The following is a 21,859-nucleotide window of genomic DNA, read 5'->3' as shown; positions in this document are numbered from 1 at the left end:
CAGAAAGGGGTGTGGTTTAGATGGTTGATGCCTGAAGGTATGCTGATATTCTGGGAGGAGACAAGAATCAGAATCAATTCACCCATAGAGGCGCAGGCCTTTATGGAAAAAAACAAAACACTCCTAGAAAAAACACAAGACACTACAACGGACACACAGGACACGGGAGGGGCCAGAGCTCTGCCAGTGGAGGGAGATGGGGCAATAGCAAGAAGACTCAGATCACAAAAATAAACAAGAAAATCATATTATTATAAACTGACCGAAAGTGATAATGGAATTATATCTGGATTTTATACTGTAATGTCTAATCTGATTGAATTTAGTAATAGAACTAATATGCTGATTGTAATCAATTATATACCAATGCATTATATATAAATGTATACTATGAGTATGGAGGGAGGGACGCCTGCCACATTTTGCAACTGCCAAAATTTGTATACCTGTCCATTTACCCTTTTCCCTATAAATGTTGAAAAACCAATAAAAAATTTTATTTAAAAAAAAAAAAATTAGTGGCCTTTTAGACTGATTTCTGCTGCTGATGTGTGTTTCTGTGTGTGAGAGAGAGAGCGAGAGAGGGGGGAGGGGGGAGGGGGGAGGGAGAGAAAGAGAGAGAGAGAGAGAGAGAGAGAGAGAGAGAGAGAGAGAGAGAGAGAGAGAGAGAGAGAGAGAGAGAGAGAAGCAACTTTGAAGACCAGCATAAAAATAAGAATCTTCTTTTCTTCATAATCAGGTCCTAAAGGAGAAAGAGGAATTCCAGGAAGTAAAGGTGACCAAGGTAATAAAGGTCACATTTTCAAATACTCAATTTTGAATTTTGAGCATTGACCAGAGGTGGTATTCTTCCAGTTCTGACCAGTTCGCCTGAACCGGTAGCAGAAATCGTGGGTGGTCCCGCCCACCTGCCCCGGCTCTACGGCATCCCATTTAGGCCCTTTTTAAAGGCAAAGCGCATGCATAGAAGACGATGCGCATGCATGGACATGATACATGTTCACATTTGCGAACCGGTAGGGAAGGTAAGTAAATACCACCCCTGGCATTAACCCAGTTCAAATGTAACAACTCTGATCCATTAATAAGCCACATGCCTATATACTTCATGTCCTTCTTACTTGGCTATCTTCCTGAGTAGGATATGAATTCAGGAACAGTTGTATGTCTTAAACCTAACAAAATGACTTCCTAAACTGAATTAATCATAGCCTGAGCTGTACCTTGAATTGTCATTGCAAATTGCAAATGTAGTTAGGTAGTCATATATAACCTTTATAAATTCATTAATAGCAATAGCACTTAGACTTATATACCACTTCACAGTGCTTTACAGCCCTCTCTAAGCAGTTTACAGAGTCAGCATATGGTCCCCAACAATCTGGGACATCATTTTACCCACCTCTGAGTCAACCTTGAGCCTGATCAGAATCGAACTCCCAGGCTGTGAGCAGAGTTTGCCTGGAATACTGCATTCTAACCACTGTGCCACCAGGGCTCCTTAAAATAATGAATGTCTGTTTCATTGCTGAAGTGCAGTCAACGTGAAATGAAATGGTCATTAAAATAGGCAGCCAATATGTAATTTTTATGAAACTGGCAGTTTGAATCGTTTATGGCAAGTACATCATATAAAATCTGCTATAAATGCACAACTGTGGTATCTTTCAGGAGATAAAGGTGAAAAAGGAGACATTGGTTTAACAGGAATCAAAGGAAACCCAGGAATAAATGGTAAGCAAATAAAACCACAATCCACATCTTCAAGCAGAGGGTTGATATTACTGAATTTTGGATTCTTTAAAACTGAGTGAGTCTTTGCTCTTTTTTTTTCCTCAGGGATCGGACTTTCTGGACCCAAAGGAGAACCTGGTAATTCCTCAGCTGCAGTCTGAGCCTTTTATGCTGTGAAGACAAGAGGGGTGTTATCCAGTCCATTTGAACCATTTGATTTCTTTTGGCTGTTCCTGGGCTTCACCTTGAAGGGCATCACTCGAGATCTGTGATGGCGAATCTATGGCACATGTTACATACCAGAGGTGGCACACAGAGCTCTCTCTGCTGGCATGCACACCTTCGCCCCAGGTCAGATCTCTGTGGCGTTTCTTTCGTGAGCTTCTGTTTCACCGTTTGCAGCTCACGAAAGAAAAAGATCTTACCTTTTGCTGCTCTGCCAGTGTTGGGATGCCCTGCCTCCTGCCGGCCATCTGGTCTTCGGGTCTCTGCTGAACATGCACGCGTGTGCATGTCCATGCATGAATATGCATGCATGTCCATGCATGCATGAGCACATGTTTGCATGTGCGCACCTTTCAGTTTGGGCACGTGCGCACAGACAGTTTGGGCACTCAATGTCTAAATGGTTCGCCATCACTGCTCTAGATCTTGGTGCTCAGGCCAAATACTCAAGTACTCAAGGATCTTTGCTACTTTTTACAGGAAGATGTCTCAAGAGTGACTCAAGAAGAATATTAGACTACAAAACAGGCATTGGGAGCGGGGAATAAATCGTGTATTGATCCTCTGGAGTGTTGGGAAGAGATTAATTTTCATTAGAACCAGTTATTGCCTTATGTTGTTTCCTGCATGCCAGGATGTGGGGTACTGTACATTACAGCAAGTTCTCTATACCTATGGAATATTTATAGCCTTGTAGAATACTAGTATATTGTAGTACATTCTGCCACAAATTTATTCTAAGATCAAAGGAAGGTGGAGGAACTCATTCCTTGGACCCTGAAATGATAAGGAAAAATTCTTTCGTCTATTTTCTCCGTCAAAAATTGTGTTATTCTCAATGGGTGTATTTGAAGCGAGACCTCTGTTAAGCATAATACATCATTTCTAAACCAGAATTCAAAATCTCTCTTAGACCTTTTCCATCTGTGCTTTATCTCAGATCACAAAACTGAGATGGCTTTAAGTTGAGGGCTACCTATATATACACATTTCTGCGAAACTGTAAATCCTGTTGAGCTCAGCGATATTTAATCCCTAGTAGATACAGAGAATAAGATTTCATTTTAATGTATTCTGTGTATGTTTTAGGTGTTCCAGGAATACAAGGCTATGCTGGTTCCCCAGGAGAAAAAGGTGATACAGGTAATAAAGTAATGAGGTGCTGAAATTCAAGTAAAGTTTAATTTTGTTGTCAATTCTTATTTCACCTTTATTTTTCTTTTTTTCTATATTTTGCTTATAGGAGCCATGGGACCAATCGGGATAAAAGGAGATCAAGGTTTACCAGGTAGCCTATTTCATGCTGGTGGATGGATTTGCCCCTTGAAACCTTTTTTCTTAAAGTGGTTGTCCTGGGAGATCCTTAAATATCACTTATTTTGCACTTGACAACTTCACTGGTCAGGCCAGGGAAGTCCAGTCTAGCATGTTTCAGTTGTGGACTAAATTTATTTATTTATTTATTTATTTATTTATTTATTTATTTATTTATTTATTTATTTATTTATTTATTTCTTAGATTTTTAGACCGCCCCTCTCCCAGAAAGGGACTCGGGGCGGTGTACAGTCAATACAATAAAATCGGTCATAATAATAAAAATACATTTAAGATACATTTGGAGGGGGAGATAGGCTGTACTAAGAAATAAATATATTCTAATCCTAAAAACATCACAATTAAAACCCCAAACCCAATTAAAATAGAATAAATCCCCGGGAGGTAAAACTAAGAAAGTGCCAGGCCAGCTGATTGAAATAGGTGAGTCTTTAACTTTTGCCGGAAGGAACGGAGGTCGGTGGTAGTTCGAGAGAACTAAAGTTCAGAGAAGTTCCAAAGCAAGGCAAGGATCAGATGGTGGTGACTCCCGAGTCTAGTTTTCAGTCTTGTGAAAAAGGAACATATATTATCAGTATATTTTTACAGCAGGAATTAGGATAAGGCCTTTCAAGATCTTCTTACTTGGGAGACATGGGGAAAACATTGGTAAGTCTTGGGCACAAGGCAAAAGTACCATATTCTACACCAGTTCATAGAACGAAATGTCATGGGCTGCCCTTGGTTCCCAGATCTATCTCTAGTCAGAGATAAGCATGCATCCAAACTTGGAACTCCTTCTATCTTCCAAAGTTATGACTCCCATCCTCCAAATGTCTAACTTAGTCTCATCTCTCCCAACAATTCTGTTTATATACCATATCAAGATTTGGAAAGGTTGATCTAAGTACAGCAACTGCATTTTCCAAAGTTAAGACTGCAATAAAACCAGCAAGGCCATTTTACTGAAATGAAATTAAGACAATTTAGCCATATTATTACTATGGGTGATTGGGCAGACAGTGAGATGTTTAGAGAGAATTTAGTATTTTTATCCACCTATCAAGTCCTTCCCAAGGACTGTTGTTTGATGACATATTTTATATATATACAGTGGATGACAAAGAGATAGCAATAGATCATTCAATAGATAGTGATAGATAGATAGATAGATAGATAGATAGATAGATAGATAGATAGATAGATAGATAGATAGGTAGGTAGGTAGGTAGGTAGGTAGGTAGGTAGGTAGGTAGGTAGGTAGGTAGGCAGGCAGGCAGGCAGGCAGGCAGGCAGGCAGGCAGGCAGGCAGGCAGGCAGGCAGGCAGGCAGGCAGGCAGGCAGGCAGGCAGGCAGGCAGGCAGGCAGGTAGATGATAGATAGATGATAGATAGATAGATGATTGATAGATAGATAGATGATAGATGATAGATGATAGATAGATAGATAGATAGATAGATAGATAGATAGATAGATAGATAGATAGAGACAGACAGACAGACAGACAGACAGACAGACACACTGTAGATAGAGATATATGATTTTGTAGCAGCTACAAATGCTGAACAATTGTCTCTATCATTCTTTTAGTATAGCCAATGTATAACACATATTTCAAAGGAATAGACAACTGGTGCTAATTCATAGTTGCACAACCATTGCAGCAAAGATATACCATTAAAATTTGGACGTGGGGTGACGACAGAAAGATTGCTTAAAATAATGTGAAGTTTCCCATGAAATTATGTGCCCAGATGCCATAATTCCTCACATTACTATATATTAGATTTGTGCCAAACATGCTAATTGAGGGATGTGCAATGTGAGTAGCCCCAATTCCTCCTTAAGGACCCTGGAATTCCCTCAATTATACTTAGAATTCATTGAGACATCATTTCTTATCATTTTAGGCAAGAACAATATGCCAAAAATATAAAACTGTATTAGTAAATCCAGGCCTGCTCAGGTATATAACATGACATGTTTGCATCATTGCCCTATCTACTGCAGCTTTCCATCTTCATGGGAAATGGTAAATTGACCCTGCACACCAAAATTTGTCTCCTCTATTGTAACCCAGGTTTACTTAATCATACCATATTAAATTAACCCAGTTCCTTCATTTTTTCAGCACCCTGGACCATAAATTAGCTACTAGGGCTTAATTCAAATGACATCCTGGGCTGCAAACTAGCCATCGGATTTCTGCCTTAAACCTTGTAACAAACCTGGCCCTTCTAGTTGTATATATCATGCTAAGCGATAGGCTTGCTTTTGGTGCGAACAGAGCCATCATGGTTTGTTAAGCTACGATTTACGAGTTATCATTTTGTAAAAAGCCAGGCACTATGACAACACACCAAAGCAAGTCAAAAGTTTATTATAAGACTACTGCAGCCCTGAGACTACTGTAGCAACACAATAAGATTAAATCTCTTGAATTCAGTACTGGACACCGAGTACGGTAACTCAATTAAACAGAATTATTAAATTTGCACATGTCTTTTACATTAGGTTTTTCTGGACTAAATGGTGAAAAGGGTTCAAAAGGGGATCTTGGGCCTGCTGGACTAAAAGGAGAACCAGGAATGAAAGGAGAAATGGGGGAGATGGGATCTCAAGGTAAGACGAATTATTAACGTTTTGAAGTGAGAAATATTTTCTTCCTACCTATTCTTAATAGCAATAGCAATAGCACTTAGACATATATCGCTTTACAGTGCTTTACAACCCTCTCTAAGTAGTATACAGGGAGTCAGCATATTGCCCCCAACAATTTGAGTCCTCATTTTATCAACCTCGGAAGGATGGAAGGCTAAGTCAATCTTGAGCCTGGTGAAATTTGAACTGCTAAATTGCAAGCAGCTGGTATTTCGCAGAAGTAGCCTGCAGTACTGCACTCTGCGCCACCATGGCTCATAATGGAATGCAATTCTGCTGGTGCTATGAGAAGTGAAAGAGGTAAATGATAAATTAGCCTGATTCTGTGGGGTTCTTGGTGTTCTATAACTTGGTTTACAGCCATGGTGGCGCAGTGGCTAGAATTCAGTACTGCAGGCTATTTCTGCTGACTGCCAGCTGCCAGCAGTTGGGCAGTTTGCATCTCATCGGCTCAAGGTTGACTTCCATCCTCCCAAGGTCACTAAAATGAGGACCCAGATTGTTGGGGGCAATATGCTGACACTGTAAAACCACTTATAGAGGGCTGTAAAGCACTATAAAGTAGTATATAAATCAAAGAGCTAGTGCTATTGGTTGTTTGCTTGCAGGTGTTTCATTACCCAACTGCTTGCCACTGATGATGTTATTGTGTTTCCCCCAAAATAAGACAGGGTATTATTTACTTTTGACACCACCACCCCCAAATAAGCACTTGGCCTTATTTTTGGAGAGGTCTTATTATTTTGAGGTGCAGGAGGTGGCGAGCGTGGTCACCTCATGGCTGCTGCTGTGTTGCAATATTTTGGGGGAGGGCTTATTTTCAGGGGGGATGGCTTATTTTAGCACACGTGCTCAAAAGCCGGATTGGGCTCATTATCCGGGGAGGTCTTATTTTCAGGGAAACAGGGTACCTAATTGGGATATAAAACATCTGCACGAAAACAATCAAAATCAGAGAGCACCAAGGACTCCACAATTCAATCCTGAGTTACAAATATTCTTGTCTATTGTCCAGAATCTCTGGGCTGTATCAGATATTTTGCAGGGTTGAGGCTGTGTAAATTAGGGTCTGGGGATGAAACAGAAATAAATTCATTGGTGTAGCATAGATTCCTCCCAGAAATATATGATATTGCTTTTGTTACCTGAGTTTGCCCTCAGGAAATAGATTGTCAAGCTTAAGGCTACCAAATTTGGGTTGTAGAACTAGGCTATCACTAGATGGCAGAATTTCTCGTATTTTTTTGCTGCCATCTACCATTTTTTTCCAAGTGAAATCAGTAATGCCTAATTTCTTTTAGTTTCACTTTTAAAGGAAAAGTAGCTTATTTATTTTTCTTATTACAATATGGGTAGCTATTACATTAACATAATTCCAAGATACATTATAGAATATAAATCTACCATGTAAAGTAAATCAGGTAATATACATGTGAAAAGTTATCATATATAAGAAGCACTCTGATTATTATTGTTGTTATTATTGTTATTGTTATTATTGTTATTATTGTTATTATTGTTATTATTGTTATTATTGTTATTATTGTTATTATTGTTATTATTGTTATTATTGTTATTATTGTTGTTGTTATTATTATTATTATTATTATTATTATTATTATTATTATTATTATTATTATTATTATTATTATTATTATTATTATTATTGTAAATCATAAAATCCAACTAATTTGATCAAATTATTGTTCTTGCTTCTGAAATCTCATGACTTTTAGTGGGAAAAATCATAAAATTAATTTTGTGTATGATTTTTTCCCTAATAGCTTTTCCAAACTACATTAAAACTCTCCCCAACCCATTTTATGTATTTTATTTAATTTACTTATATATCTCTCCAGTTGACAAGCACTTTATTTCCTATTCCACACTGTGTTCAATCATTTAGCCAAATCCAACCAAACTAAACTCAAAACTCAACTCCCCCAGCTCAAAGCTGTGACTATGTGTACTATCTTTTTTTTTTTAGAAGTTGCAAGTTAGATGTGTTGTAAAGCCTACAGTAAAATACTTCGGTGACCCAAATTAGCACAATCTTTGTTAAAGGAGTGCCTTCTAGATGGGTAGATGGACTTAATTCCTCATAATTCTTTAGCTAGTTTGGCATTCTAGTTGTGAGTTGTGGAGGCTACCTTCTAAATCATGTAGAAACTCCAGATTGAGAAAAATATGTCTTAATTCATCATTCACATGACAAATGATCTCAAGCGCCAGTTGACCCAGAAACAAAATATACAGCTTCATCATTAACAGAAAGAGCTAATTGATTAGACTGTGATTGTCGTCAGTGAAGCAGATCTTAAGCAAATTAGTTGTGTTATGATCATGCTGCAACTGAAAACAAATCAGGGACTATACACGTGAGAAAACTTCTGCCTTGACGCTTCGTGTGTTTAACCTGCTAAACAGGCTTACCGGGATCAAAAGGAGAACCTGGTGAAAGTGGAATCATTGGCCCAAGAGGATTAACTGGTCATAAAGGAGACAAGGGAGAGAAGGGAAATCAAGGCTCGACAGGTAAGTGAAAACAACCAAGTGCTATATTGAATGTCACATTTAGATAACGGAGGATAGTCAAGTACTCAGTATATTTTCAGTGATTATGAGACATAAACACTGCGATTCAAGGTATTAATTATGACCTTTAAAGCGCTCCATGGCTTAGGCCCAGGGTACCTGCGAGACCACCTACTGCCACCAGTAGCCTCCCACCGTCCAGTGCGATCCCACAGAGTTGGCCTCCTCAGGGTGCCGTCGGCCAGGCAGTGTCGGCTGGTGACCCCCAGGGGGAGAGCCTTCTCTGTGGGAGCGCCTTCCCTCTGGAATGAGCTGCCCCCAGAGCTTCGCATAATCCCTGACCTCCGGTCCTTCCGACGCGCCCTAAAAAGTTGGCTTTTCCAGCAAGCTGGCCTGGCCTGTTAATTTTAATCTTTACTTATTTTAAATGTATTGTTTTTTAAAAAAAATCGGTTTGGTTTTTTTTGGATATGGATTTAATCTTTTTTAACTTTTGGGATGTGTGTTTTTTAATGTTGTACGCCGCCCTGAGTCCTTTTGGAGAAGGGCGGCATATAAATCCAAATAAACCAAACCAAACCAAACCAATTTACTATTTTCAGAAGTAAATAGTAGGAACATGATATGGGTTAGTATTACAGTATAATTCAATCAGCAACTACTCAGACAACAAACCAACCGTAGTCAGCCATATTTTAGGAGTTCCCTTTCTTTCTTATTGACATCTTAGCAATCTTTACAGTGTTTGATTAGCTGGTCCGTCCTGCTTTCTTTATTAATTGTGTGTGTGTGTGTGTGTGTGTGTGTGTGTGTGTGTGTGTGTGTGTGTAAGAAAACATAGTGACCTAACAGAACAGAGATCTACAACTCAGAGAGTGGAGAAACACCCGTTTCACATCTTCCATAGGGAATAAAATAGAACTGGGAACAGCAGAGCTCTTCTGGCAGTTTGAGGCCATTCATTCCTCTTGTGTCTTTGTGTCTTGAGACTCAAAGGGAAATTTAGCTGTGGAGTAATAGATACCATGGCTAGGTAAACAACATGGGACTATAGGTGAGATCTGTAAAACTACTACAAGCCATGGTTTTATAGGTTATGTTTAACCTATTTGTCTATACTCCGAGTTCCTACATCCTATTAGATTTAACCATATCATGGTTTAGGGTATCATGAGAGTCGGTTCTATGCCATGCCTCTTAAAGGCCAAGGGAAAAAAGCTAGTCAGATATTTTCATTTTGAAGGAAGTCGTCTAAATAATCTTGTTCTGCTCCATGAATTCATTCCTCAGCATGCTATTAATATATCCAAAATGTTGCCCTATTGACCACTAGGAGCAATAGTAGAGATAGCAGGTAATGAACTCTTTGTTCTTCTGAATGTCCCTACTTTGATTGACCCTGAAAGAAGATTGATGCTCTTAGGCTGTTCCTTTAGTCTACTACCTATAGCCGTGATGGCGAACCTATGGCACATGTGCCAGAAGTGGCATGCAGAGCCATCTCTCCGGGCACACCAGCCATTGTCCATTGCTCTTCTGGGTTCCAGCGTGCACATGCACGCTGGCCAGCTGGTCAGTTGGTGTGTGCGCAGGAGTACCAGAAACTGGAAGAGTAGCTCCCCAGCGTGCATGTGCACCAGGGGTGGGTTGCTGCCGGTTTTACTACCAGTTCGCAACCTGCGCACATCAGGCATACACAGAACAATTTACAGTGAACTGCGCACGCGCAGTCATGAAATCCAAAATAGCGGCACCCCAGTGGCGGCAAGGGAACCGGTTTGGGAGCGTAGCAGGCCTGAGTCGCTGCCTGTTCTGATGTGCCACCTCAGATATGCATGCCGGCAACCAAATTGCTCTTCTAGTTTCTGGTGCTCTCCCACATACACATACACACACACACACACACATGCTGCCCTTTTAGCACTTGATGCCAAAAAGGTTCGCCAACCCTGACCTATAGGGAAAAAAAAGAATTATTCTTTTATTCTCATTTCCCTCACTATGATATTAGAAAGCTCAGAGATGCAAGTTTATTTTGGGTACCCTCAACATCAAGTGGCAGCTCTAATAATGTCAATTGTACCATGAGGTCATCACTTTAGTAGCATACTGTCCATTGCATATTTTTTGTTATTTTGTGATGGTCTCCTGAGACCTATGACATCATGCTCCTTGCCCATGACTGGATCTAGTAACTTTCTTAATCAAGACTAATATCACCCTTTGAGGCCTTAAGACCTATTAGCTTTGGTTCAACTCAGATATCTATGAATCCTAAGTGAATAAACTGGAGAATTCCAAGCAGATTAACCTCCAAATTTGTCAAAATGTTTTAATCTTGCTTCAGAATGATTATTTTCAGAGACTTCATTATGTCAGGTGATCGTCACTGGGTGAATCCCACTATCTCTCAGTCCCTCAAAATCTAGTCCTGAGGCTGAACAGATAGGTGGAAGGATGGAATAAATTATTATTATTTAGTGTCTTCAAATCAGTGTTGACTCCTCGTGGCTGCCTGGACGAGTCCCTGTAGTTTAATTCTTCTTGTTTCTATAAGAAGACAAAGACAAAGGTTTGGGGGAGTGGTTTGCCCTTTCCAATTTCCTAGAGTTGAGAGTGATTGGCCCAAGGTCATCCAGCTGGCTACATGCCTACATAGAACTAGAATTCATTGTCTTCTGCTTTCTAGCCCTGATGCCTTAACTACTACACCATACTGGCTCTGTTGGACAGATAGAATACCACTTACACAGTGTTCAATTTTACCTGCCTCTACTCCTTAACTCAACCTTGGTGTCCTCCAGTGTTGTAGATTTCTTCAGCCCATTCTCAGCCACTTCTGAGGATTAAAGAAATATAGCACACCAGAGTTTGGGAAATCTCCCTTAAGTGGGCATTCTTTTTCTTTTAAGACTTCTGAATAGAATATACTTATCATTGGGATAATTTATTAAAATATCACTGGCTGTCCTTTCGTTTCTGCCTTATGACTTTTCAATAATTGATTTTTTAAAATTGTTTTTCTCCCACCGAGACCATGATGATTTAATGTTTTTCATTAGTCTTCCACTCAAGGCATTAGGGCTGCATTTGACATTCTAGAACTATAATCCAGTCGGTAGTTTTACTCATCCCTAAATATATTCCTGGAACCTTTCCTTCATGTAGAAGTTTCAAGGGTGTATTCTCCTATTCTCATTTTTAAATTTATATTTTATATTTCACATTTTTAAACTGCCCATCCCCCTCAGAGAGGGACTCTGGGCGGTGTACAACATAATGTATATATTAAGAATTTAGAAAAGGGCATGGATGATTAAATGCTGTTAAAAATTACTTTAAGTGGTGTAGGGAGGGCTCACCGTAGAGGTGGTTTTGCTGCCGGTTCGGCAAACCGGTAGTGGAATTCAGACTTGGGTTGCAGAACCGGCAGCGACCCAGGCCTGCCACGCCCCCAAACCGGTTCCCTAACTGCTGCTTGCCACTACCATTTTGGATTTTAGTGACTGCGTGTGCGCAGTTTACTATAAGTTGTTCTGCGCATGTTTGCAGAACAATTTCCATTTAAGTGCGCACACGTGCACAGCATGCCCATGCGCATGTCATGCGTGGGTTGGGAATCGGCAGTAATGCTGGCAACAACCCACTCCTGCTGTCAGGGCATCAATCAGCCCCACAACTGTGCTTCTCTGGGATCCCTACTCAAAGCTGAAAGGCAGACAAGACTCTCTTCTTAGAACCTGCAAGTCAGAATTCTTTAACTGATGGGGTCTGCAACATACTTTCTCTGCCTGACTACATGGCATGGGCCAAAGTATTCAGAGGAAGATGGTTTCACAGGAAACTGGTCCCATGTGGGGCTTTACATAACCAACACCTTGACTTGGACCTGGAAGCAAACTGGTACCCAATGTAGTTCACACAGAAAAGATGTTACATGTTTCAGATAGCACCGTGTAGGGTGCATTGCAATAGTCTAGATCAGTGGTCACCAACTGGTGGTCCACAAGAAAATTTTGGTGGACCACAGAAAAATTATTTGCATTTTTTATATTGCACTAAATCAGGGGTCCTCAAGCTACAGCCCCTGGGCCGGATACGTGCGATGAACATTTGTGTGTTGCTGCAGAAAGTCTCCCCCTTTGGGTTCTTTTTGTGTGGGTCAGAGGTGGGTAGAAATTCTGACTTGGGATGTGCTTCAGCTTCCTGGTGTGGGGCTTTGGGTGAAGGCTGGAGGTAAGCGCCACTGGTGGCAAAGAGCTGGAGGGTCTTGTTCCAGTGGAACTGCATCATGGCCTGGAACTGGCTGATAATCTCAGCCCACTGAGCTTCTAGGTGCCAGTACCTGGCCTTGCCCTCTGCAGGTCTTCCTTTTGCTTGGAAAGCCTAAGCTCGTAGTCCTCAGTGAGGTGCTTCTGCTGAGCCTCTTTCTCAGTCAAATCCAGTTTGAACTGAACAAGCTGTTTTGCCAACTCTTTCTCATGATGGCTGCTTAACTCCAACAACTGCTCCCTGTTGGGGCCCTAAGGAGCCAGGCGGGCAGGTGAGGAGTGGCTGAGAGCAGAGGGGAGAGTAGAGGCTGGCGAAGTGCCCTTTGACATATGTGACATATTGAGTTGGCCATGCCCACCCAGTCACATGACCACCTAGCCACACCCACCCAGCTTGTCATTAGGCAGATCATATTAGTGGTCCGCTGGATTTAAAATTATGAATTTAGTGGTCCCTGAGGTCCAAAAGGTTGGTGACTCCTGGAGTAGATGACCAAGGCATCAGTGACCAAGCAGAGGGTCTTGCTATCCAGGGAAAGATATAACTGATGCACAACACAAAGTTGAACAAAGGCCCTCCTAGCCATGGCTGCTATCTGCTCTTTGACCAGGAGCTATGAGTCCAGGAGGACCCCAGGTTATGTACTGGGTCTGTCTGAAGTAGTGCAACCCATCTCAGACCAAAAATGATAAATTTCTGAATACAGAGGGGCCCATCCACTCTGACTTACCAGGGTTCAGCTGAAGTCAGATGTTCCTCATCCAGGTCACCACAGCTTCCAGGCACTATGAAAAAATGCCCACAGCATTACTTACTTTACCTGGAATGGAGATATATAACTGTATACCATCAGCGTATTTGTATCCCATGATGGCAGATGCTCTTGGCCAGCAGTTTCATGCAGATTTTAAAAAGGAGGAGAGAGCACTGAGACCTGTGGCACCCCATAAAACTCAAAACTGTGCCACCCATCCTCAAGTCTTAAGTTGGGCCAAAAGGTCACCATGGTCAATGGTATTGAAAGCCTCTGAGAAGTCAAGAAGACCAAGGATGGGTGCATCACCTCCATCCTTCTCCCACCAGAAATCACCCAGGAGTGCGACCAATGCTGATTGGTCTATATTTTCTATATAATATATCATTTCATATGTCATGTTCATAACACCCAAAGAATCTCCTTTCGCTTATGGAAACACACTCAGACATATAGAGAAGAAAATATTATTTTCTCTTTCAGGTCCTCAAGGTTTCCAAGGTGCTCCTGGACTAGATGGAGATAAAGGTAAATTATGTTGTGTAAATGCAATTGAAATGTCCTTCTCATCACCTATACCCTGACACAAACATTCCCAACACTATAACCCTATACTTACCAGAAGTCAATTTCCTTATATTCAGTAGCATTTATTCTTACATACTATAGATGTGTTCAGGAGGACAATAGTCTCGCCCAATTCCTGAAAGTAAATGTTGCTGAATTTAACAGAGGGTTAATTTTGAGTGAAAATCCATGGGATTGCACTGCACAGCAAAGCGTGCTTACTAGGCAGTGAGACACACAGAGGTCAATAGGACTTACACCTGAGAAAATACTAAAACAAGAGTGACTAATTTTTTTTTCCTAGAAATAATTTGACTCCCGGGAACACATAATATAGAGAAGTCTTCACTGAAATTGCTAGATGTAATTGCATTGTTCCTAATAAAGGAAGTGACTACTGCTCGCTTATTTGGCACCAGATTGTATACTTTAAAAGTGTATTTGCAGACTTTCTTCCCCTTTTTCTCCTCTTATATTGATCAGCTCTTTCGGCCCCATGAGCAATGATCAATTTATGAAGGGATTTTGACCTTTCTCCACATTAGTCAATGGACTGGGTTTCTCCCAAATGGTAAAACTGAATTTTGAGCCTCTGTGGCCTTATCCCTTCTAAACACTGCTCCATGCTATATAGATTTGCAGGCAAAAACTGTTCTTACTGACATCAACGAGACACGATTCATGGTGATGTGAATCAGCAAAAGACGAGGCAGGATACAGTGGCCGTTCTCTGCATTTCCTTCTGACACAAAGCTGCTTACAACAGGAAATGGACAGTAAGAGCAGATTTTGCCTCCAAATCTATAATATGGAACAAAAGGTACCAATCTGCAGAGCAAAATCATCAACTGCAGCCCGGCATGATCTAATACAGGTAGTCCTTGATTTATGACCGCTCGCTTACCAACTGTTTGAAGTTACAAGGCACTTCCCCAGAGCTACTTACAGCCTAGGTTTCAAAGTTCTGATGGCTGCCCCCCTTTTGGTCATGTGATTGCATTTGGGGGGCTTGGCAAATGGCCATTTCCAGTGTCCTGCAGTCATGTGACTGGGATTTATTACAACTTTTTTTGCCAGGAACCAGCATTTACTTATGGTGTCCAGGTACAATGGGTTCACTTAACAACAGCCACATTCATTTAATGACTGTGGTGCTCATTTAATGACTGTGGTGTTCGCTTAACCACAAAACTGTTGTAAAAGTGGGCGTGGTCACTTGATGACTTGTTTGATAACCGCCAGGTTCAATTACACCCATAAATCAAGGATTACCTACAGTCTATGTACCTTCTGATCTACAACTTCCAGAAGCCTCAGTTTACATGACTAATGTTGGCCTGGTTTTTGTGATTGTGGTTGTGAAGTCTAGGAGTTGTAGTTCAAAATATTTTGACAACACATGATCAGGACCACTGTTCTATTACTAAGTAATCTTTTCTTACCAAATTAAAAGGATGGTTCTTAGCACACCTTTCTTTGTACACAATATGAAACTATTCCTTCACATTTGGTCTGAGATCACACCCTTTGATTCACTTAACAGGTGCTGCTGGAAATGTGGGTCCACCAGGAGTTCATGGCCCAAAGGGTGAACAAGGGGAGAAAGGAGCAGCAAGTCAAGTTCCAGGTAAGCAAATACCATGGGCTTTTTAAAAAATATTATTATTGAAGTCCATATTCCTCTAGTTTCCAGTTCAATTAATAATTTTCATACATAAAAATTCTTTTTTTTTTCTGAATTCCAATGACATAGTGTTTTTAAATTCGTAAGTCTTTTTTCTAAAGTCGTTGTATCAAAGAAAGAAAGTAAAACTCACCAGGTTTCAAATTAAGCTTGCCATTTTGAAAGTCTCTAATATCTATGACATAGTTAAGTAGATCATCTCCAAATGTGATTACAATGTGAGTGTAACTAGCTTAACGTTGTTTTTAAAAGATATTACTACAACTGAGTTGCTACAACTGAGAGCAAGAAGTTATCCCCTTGTTTCAGGGCGCTCAATCCCATAGGGGCATTACAATTCCCTTGCAAGGAGCTGCCATTTAGAGTCTGTGGACAATTTCCTATTCTTCTCTTCGCCAGAGAGTTTCCAAAGGACTGGTCTACTTGCCAATTCTTCATGATAGTCCTGGTCTCTGCTGTTTGTAGAGACATCTTTAGTCAACAATGACTCACCTGACAGCTGAAAGAGCTGCAAATAGCATGCTGAAACATTAGCTTCCAAAGACTTTCTAACCTGTAGTTCTTCTTTCTTCTCTCAGGCCCACGAGGACAAAAAGGTGATCAAGGTCAAAAAGGTAGTAAGGGAGATACAGGTAAATTCCAAAACCAATATCAATGTTTTGCACATATATATAATCAAGTGCATGTGAACTTTTTGGCAGAATATGGATTTATCATGTTTAAATTATTATAGGCAAGCATAGCCAAAGAGCACTCATGGTCAGCCTCAACACACTCTCCATAAATTCCCTTTTATTGAAGCGACTGGATTACCCCATATGCCTTGTTTGCTTGATCTTTAATGGAAAGTCACTGTAAAGTTTCTCTAGTGCTGGTTCTCCAATTTTGTTGTCTCATACATGGGGAAAAATTAGCCTATTATGAAAAGAAATGCAAGCAAAAATCTAGGACCAAACATTTTCAAGGGGTCCATGAAGTCAAATAAATACTTTAAAATTTCTCTGTTTTAATTTCCAATATATATTGATAGGCATAACCCACACAAACCAAACTTTTCAGAGTCTGCCATAACTTAAAAATAAATAAATTTTAAAAATAATTTTAAAAATGGTCCTAAGACCAAAGTGTTTGGGAACCATGGGTCTATGAGAACTCTTGCGATAGTTATGCCTTGGAAATTGCGGCACACAATTGTTGCATTCGTTTTATTCATTTACAACTCCATTGTGTACTGTTTCTGCTTTTATTTATGACTTTTTTAAAAAAAAAACCACAAGTTATCTGGATGTTTCATTAACACTTGTTTTGTTAATTCTTTTAAACCAGGATCACCTGGAACACAAGGTTCTAAAGGTGAAAGGGGCATCTCAGGTAAATTATTCCCAACAAAACAATTTGTGAAACTTTTTTTGAACACATAGGGCTCAATATCAGCTGGGTTTCTTTATCTAGTATCAGAGCAAAACCATAGCAAAAGCACAATTAAAAAAAAACACACATACAGCTATGCCTGTTCCAGAAGTAGGCAAAACAGAGATAGTATCCTTTGTATCAGGACTTATAGATAAGTAATACGGTGCAGTCCTTTCATTAGAAAAGATATTTGTGCTTATTATCCTTTGCCTTCCTACATTTTAATCAGGGGTAGGTTTCAGCCAGTGTACCTGCTGGTTCACTCATGTGCACGCTGGTGCGTGCTGTGTTCACATGTGTGCTGCCTGCGCATGCCCAGTTCAATTGAAATTATTCTGCACATGCACAGAAGTAAAAAAAAGATGGCGACTTTGGTGACCGGGGAACCAGTTCGGAGACGTGGCCAGCCCGGGTCACTGCCAGTTGTGTGACCCAGGCCGGCATGCCACTACTGGTCGGGCCGAACCGGGCCGAACCGGTAGAGACCCACCTCTGGTTTTAATCCAGGAGTTGTCTTCAGGACCTAATTAATTGTTAGTGTTATGTTATTCTTTGCCAGGAGTGGCTTATCCATTCAGGTGAACTAGGTGGTCACCTGGGGCATCAGGTTTACTAGAGAAGCCAATATCAAGAAACAAAATCAAACTTTATAAACACCAAAATAGATTTATGAAGCTTATGAAGTTGCAGGATTTGCCAAAAATGTTCTAGTTAAAGTCCACCATTCCCCTCTAAGAGAGTTTATACTGAACCTTCCTTTAGATGTGGAAAATCACAAATGTACATCTGGAGTACAAAAGTTCTTTTTCAATGGATACTTGGAATAATCAAACCTTTCATGCTTTTGCCATTGTCTTTTGAAATTACATTCGCAAACAACCACAGGATTAGGTGCTTTCCTGAGACTCATAGGACAAGGCAACCGTGGCCGTGTGGAGATTTTGCACAAAGGGCAATGGGGCACCATCTGCGATGATCATTGGGATTTGAATGCTGGCAACGTAGTTTGCAAAATGCTGGGGTTCAATCGCGCTGTTAGTACTTTCACTGCATCTGCAGGTAATTTACTTCACAACTTTCATCAAATTAGAAAGCAAGAGATTTTCTCTCTCTCTCTCTCTCTCTCTCTCTCTCTCTCTCTCTCTCTCTCTCTCTCTCTCTCTCTCTCTCTCTCTCTCTCTCTCTCTCTCTCTCTCTCTCTCTCTCTCTCTCTCTCTCTCTCTCTCTCTCTCTCTCCTTGAAACATGGCAAGGAAGCATCTTTGCTCTGGCCCTTTGTTCTAGAGGGGAATTTTACACATTCTACAGAACAGCAAAAGGGAACATTGTTCCCTCAACAGTCCCTCATATTTGTACCATCAGATCTCACAGCACAATAATGTCAGCAGAATTTGTTTTCTCACCTTGGAAACAATTTATATATTAACTCCTTATATCTCTGCTTATATATTTTGGCTCATCAGGATCTGGACAAATCTGGCTGGATGATGTGCAATGTACAGGAACCGAACTCTCCATTTATTTGTGCAATAAACGTGAATGGGGTGAAAACAACTGCAGTCATAGTGAAGATGCTGGGGTTGAGTGTACTTAAGGCAGGTACTTAAAATAATATTGAAATAAGCATCTCAGCCTTGTCATGTGGTTTGTAACCTACTGATCAGTTACCAAATGCTCACTGTCTTCTGTTGCATCAATGTATTTTTAGGTTCTTCTTTGATCAAAGCCAATTTTAAAGATGTATTTGATGTAGCTAGGCTCATAGGTACACCGAGGAAGGTTTTTATGTAAACAATCCCATAAATTGCATCTGTATTCACCTGGATGAAGGATCTATTGATACAATTGGACTTCCTGATAAGAAGCACATGTGCCTGTATACATATCACAATGCAATGAATATCTGTCGAGTTAGATTTCATCTTCAATGAAGTACAATGACTTTGCTAGATTCTTCTGTAAATAAAACAACAAAACTTCATGTCATTGTTTTATAAAGCAGCTGGGATTCCAGGAAACATTCACAGCCTTTGTCACTTGAAGAAGAACTTTACAAAATGGATGACCCTGTTTCTTTAGCCTGTGTCTTACTTTCACCCTCTTTCAGGGGTGCCTTTTCCTGAAATTCCACATCACGGTGACATCATGTTGAGTCCTGTGCTCCAGATAACTCAAATGCACTGGTCTCCTATTGTGAGGCGTTGTCTTCCTTCAAGGCACAGCCCTTTGGGTATCTGGAGCAGAGTCTAAGACATTAGAAATAGCAATAGCACTAAGACTTTTATACCGCTTCATGGTGCTTTACAGTCCTCTCTAGGCGGTTTACAGAGTCAGCATATTGCCCCCAACAATCTGGATCCTCATTTTACTGACCTCAGAAGGATGGAAGACTGAGTCAACCTTGAACTCCTGGAATGAGCAGTGAGTTAGCTTGCAGTACTGCATTCTAACCATTGCACCATGGCCAACTGGCCTAGGCCAACTCACCAGGGCCAACTTGCCACAGCCAGGTCACCGCAGGACAAGTCACTGTGGGACAAGAGTTGCGACAAATATCAAAGAAATTGTCTGTTTCTTTGATGATAGAATCATTAAAGAAACAATGCAAAGGGAAGGACAGAATGAATTGTGAATGACAATAAATTAAAATAATGTTTTTATTTATTTTAAATTATGAAAGTTGTCCCATTCTCACCTGGAGCAATCCCGCAGTCTCAGTGCTAGGATCCAGCCTGGTGCCCCCATCAAAAAGAAACACCCCTCTCTTTCACTTTGTGATGGCATTCTGATAACATGCAACAAGGGAAATTTCTCACATTACATATCTAAATCGATGTTTTGTTGTAGAAGAGCAGATCTGTTGCAGGAGATCAGGAAAGTATGCCTTAAAATACAGAGTTCCGTGTTTTTAGGGAACACTTGTGAAAGAGGTTGTCTTCTGGGTGAATTATGTGTTCATATAAGAGGGCACAAAACCATGAATGACTTCGATGAGTAACCCTTAGAATTCTAGAAGGTTCACTGCTACTTGTTTCTTTTCTTTTTTCCCCTTGGCATTTCCTTAATAAAAGCCTTGGGTGATGACAGGCAGGGATATCCAAATTGGCATACATCATTTTCTGAGATCTGCTCGCCCAGAAATGAAGAAAGAAGAATTGGGTTGTATTAAAGGAGCAAGAGAGATGTATTTTCAAGGAATTGTTTTATGTAGCATTTTATTAGTGCTTCTAAAATATGTCATTTTAGCTAGTCTTGGCAAATGTTGACCTGAAGACATATTGGCAGGATGAAATGTTGCAAATGTTGTCTATAGTTTATTATTGGCTCATAAAATTCAGCATAAGCTGAATGCACACAAACACAGATGGAGTGAAAGAGAGAAATACCACTGTGCTTCATATAGCCGAACTGGAAAAGAGGCCAGCGCCGAGAAGGGGCTTATCTTGTATTGGCAGCAATCCTCTGGACAATGCTCTACATCAGTGATGAAATTCAAAATTGTTTACCAACAGTTCTGTGGGTGTGGCTTGGTGGGCATGGCAGGGGAAGGATACTGCATAATCCCCATTCCCTCTCCATTCCTGGATGAAGAATATCGCAAAATCTCCATTCCCACCCTACTCTGGGGCCAACCAGAGGTGGTATTTGCCGGTTCTCCGAACTGCTCAAAACTACTCCAGAACCTGTCAGAACCTGCTGGATTTCACCCCTGCTCTACATGGATTGGCCATCTCATCCTACCGTCATGTTCTTACCTCATCTTTTCAGCCATACAAGAGGAGCAAGGCATTATGGCCATTTTTCACACTTCCAACCATTGCAGTATCCTCAAAGTCACCTGATCAAAATTTGGATGCTTGGCAACTGGTATGTATTTATGATGGGTGCAGTGTCCTGGAATCATGTGATCCCCTTTTGTGACCTTCTGACCAGCAAAGTTAATGGGGAAGCCAGATTCACTTAACGGCCATGTTACTAACTTAACAAGAGCAATGATTCACTTAACCACTGTGGCAGGAAAGGTTGTAAAACGGGGCCAAACTCACTTAACAGCTGCCTTGCTTAGCAATGGAAATGTTGGTTGTAAATTGAAGACTACCTGTAACACAAACCCAGACCCTTTGCTTTATATAGGTAGTCCTCGACTTACAACCACAATTGAGTCCAAAATATCTGTTGCTAAGTGAAACATTGATTAAGTGAATTTTGCCCCACTTTACAGGGTTTCTTGCCACCGTTGTTAAGTCAATCACTGCAGTTGTTATGTTAGTCACAGGGTTGTTAAGCGAACCTGGCTTCCCCATTGACTTCGCTTGTCAGAAGTTTGCAAAAGGGGATCACACGATTCCAGGACACGGCAACCGTCATAAAAATGAGTCACTTGCCAAAGTATTGGAATTTTGATCCCATGACCATGGGGATGCGGCAATGGTCATAAGTGTGAAAAATGGTCGTAAGTCACTTTTTTCCGTGCTGTTGTAACTTTGAATGGTCCCTAAATGAACTGTTGTAAGTCGTAGATTACCTCTACAATTTTGTTGCCGCAAAGATCTAATTATTGTCTTGAAGACTAGCATTTTAGGAGTCTATTAGAAACCTCATAGATCTGATTTTATATTGCCTCAAGGCTGTACAATTTAAAGCAGCAGCAGCAGCAGCAGTCTTCGTATTTTGCCAAATTGTAATTTCTCCCAATATTA

General features: G+C 40.6%; 1 protein-coding gene across 1 annotated transcript in view; it reads left to right on the top strand.

Moving 5' to 3' along the window:
- MARCO (macrophage receptor with collagenous structure) overlaps positions 1–19,122 on the top strand; it is a 28,825-nt gene extending 9,703 nt beyond the window's left edge. The window contains exons 5-17 of the mRNA XM_081934053.1: positions 740–784; positions 1,672–1,734; positions 1,840–1,872; positions 3,049–3,102; positions 3,203–3,247; positions 5,789–5,896; positions 8,363–8,470; positions 13,980–14,024; positions 15,607–15,690; positions 16,326–16,379; positions 17,074–17,118; positions 18,046–18,219; positions 18,623–19,122. Of these exons, the coding sequence (XP_081790179.1) occupies positions 740–784; positions 1,672–1,734; positions 1,840–1,872; positions 3,049–3,102; positions 3,203–3,247; positions 5,789–5,896; positions 8,363–8,470; positions 13,980–14,024; positions 15,607–15,690; positions 16,326–16,379; positions 17,074–17,118; positions 18,046–18,219; positions 18,623–18,753 (989 nt within the window). The 3' untranslated portion in view covers positions 18,754–19,122. The remainder of the gene's footprint in view (positions 1–739; positions 785–1,671; positions 1,735–1,839; positions 1,873–3,048; positions 3,103–3,202; positions 3,248–5,788; positions 5,897–8,362; positions 8,471–13,979; positions 14,025–15,606; positions 15,691–16,325; positions 16,380–17,073; positions 17,119–18,045; positions 18,220–18,622) is intronic.
- The last annotated feature ends 2,737 nt before the right edge of the window (positions 19,123–21,859 follow it).

Source organism: Natrix helvetica (assembly GCF_964273705.1).
Source record: "Natrix helvetica genome assembly, chromosome: 1".
NCBI classification, from domain to species: domain Eukaryota; kingdom Metazoa; phylum Chordata; class Lepidosauria; order Squamata; family Natricidae; genus Natrix; species Natrix helvetica.
The sequence above is the reverse complement of the archived record's forward strand: the minus strand, read 5'-3'. Positions and strand labels throughout refer to the sequence as shown.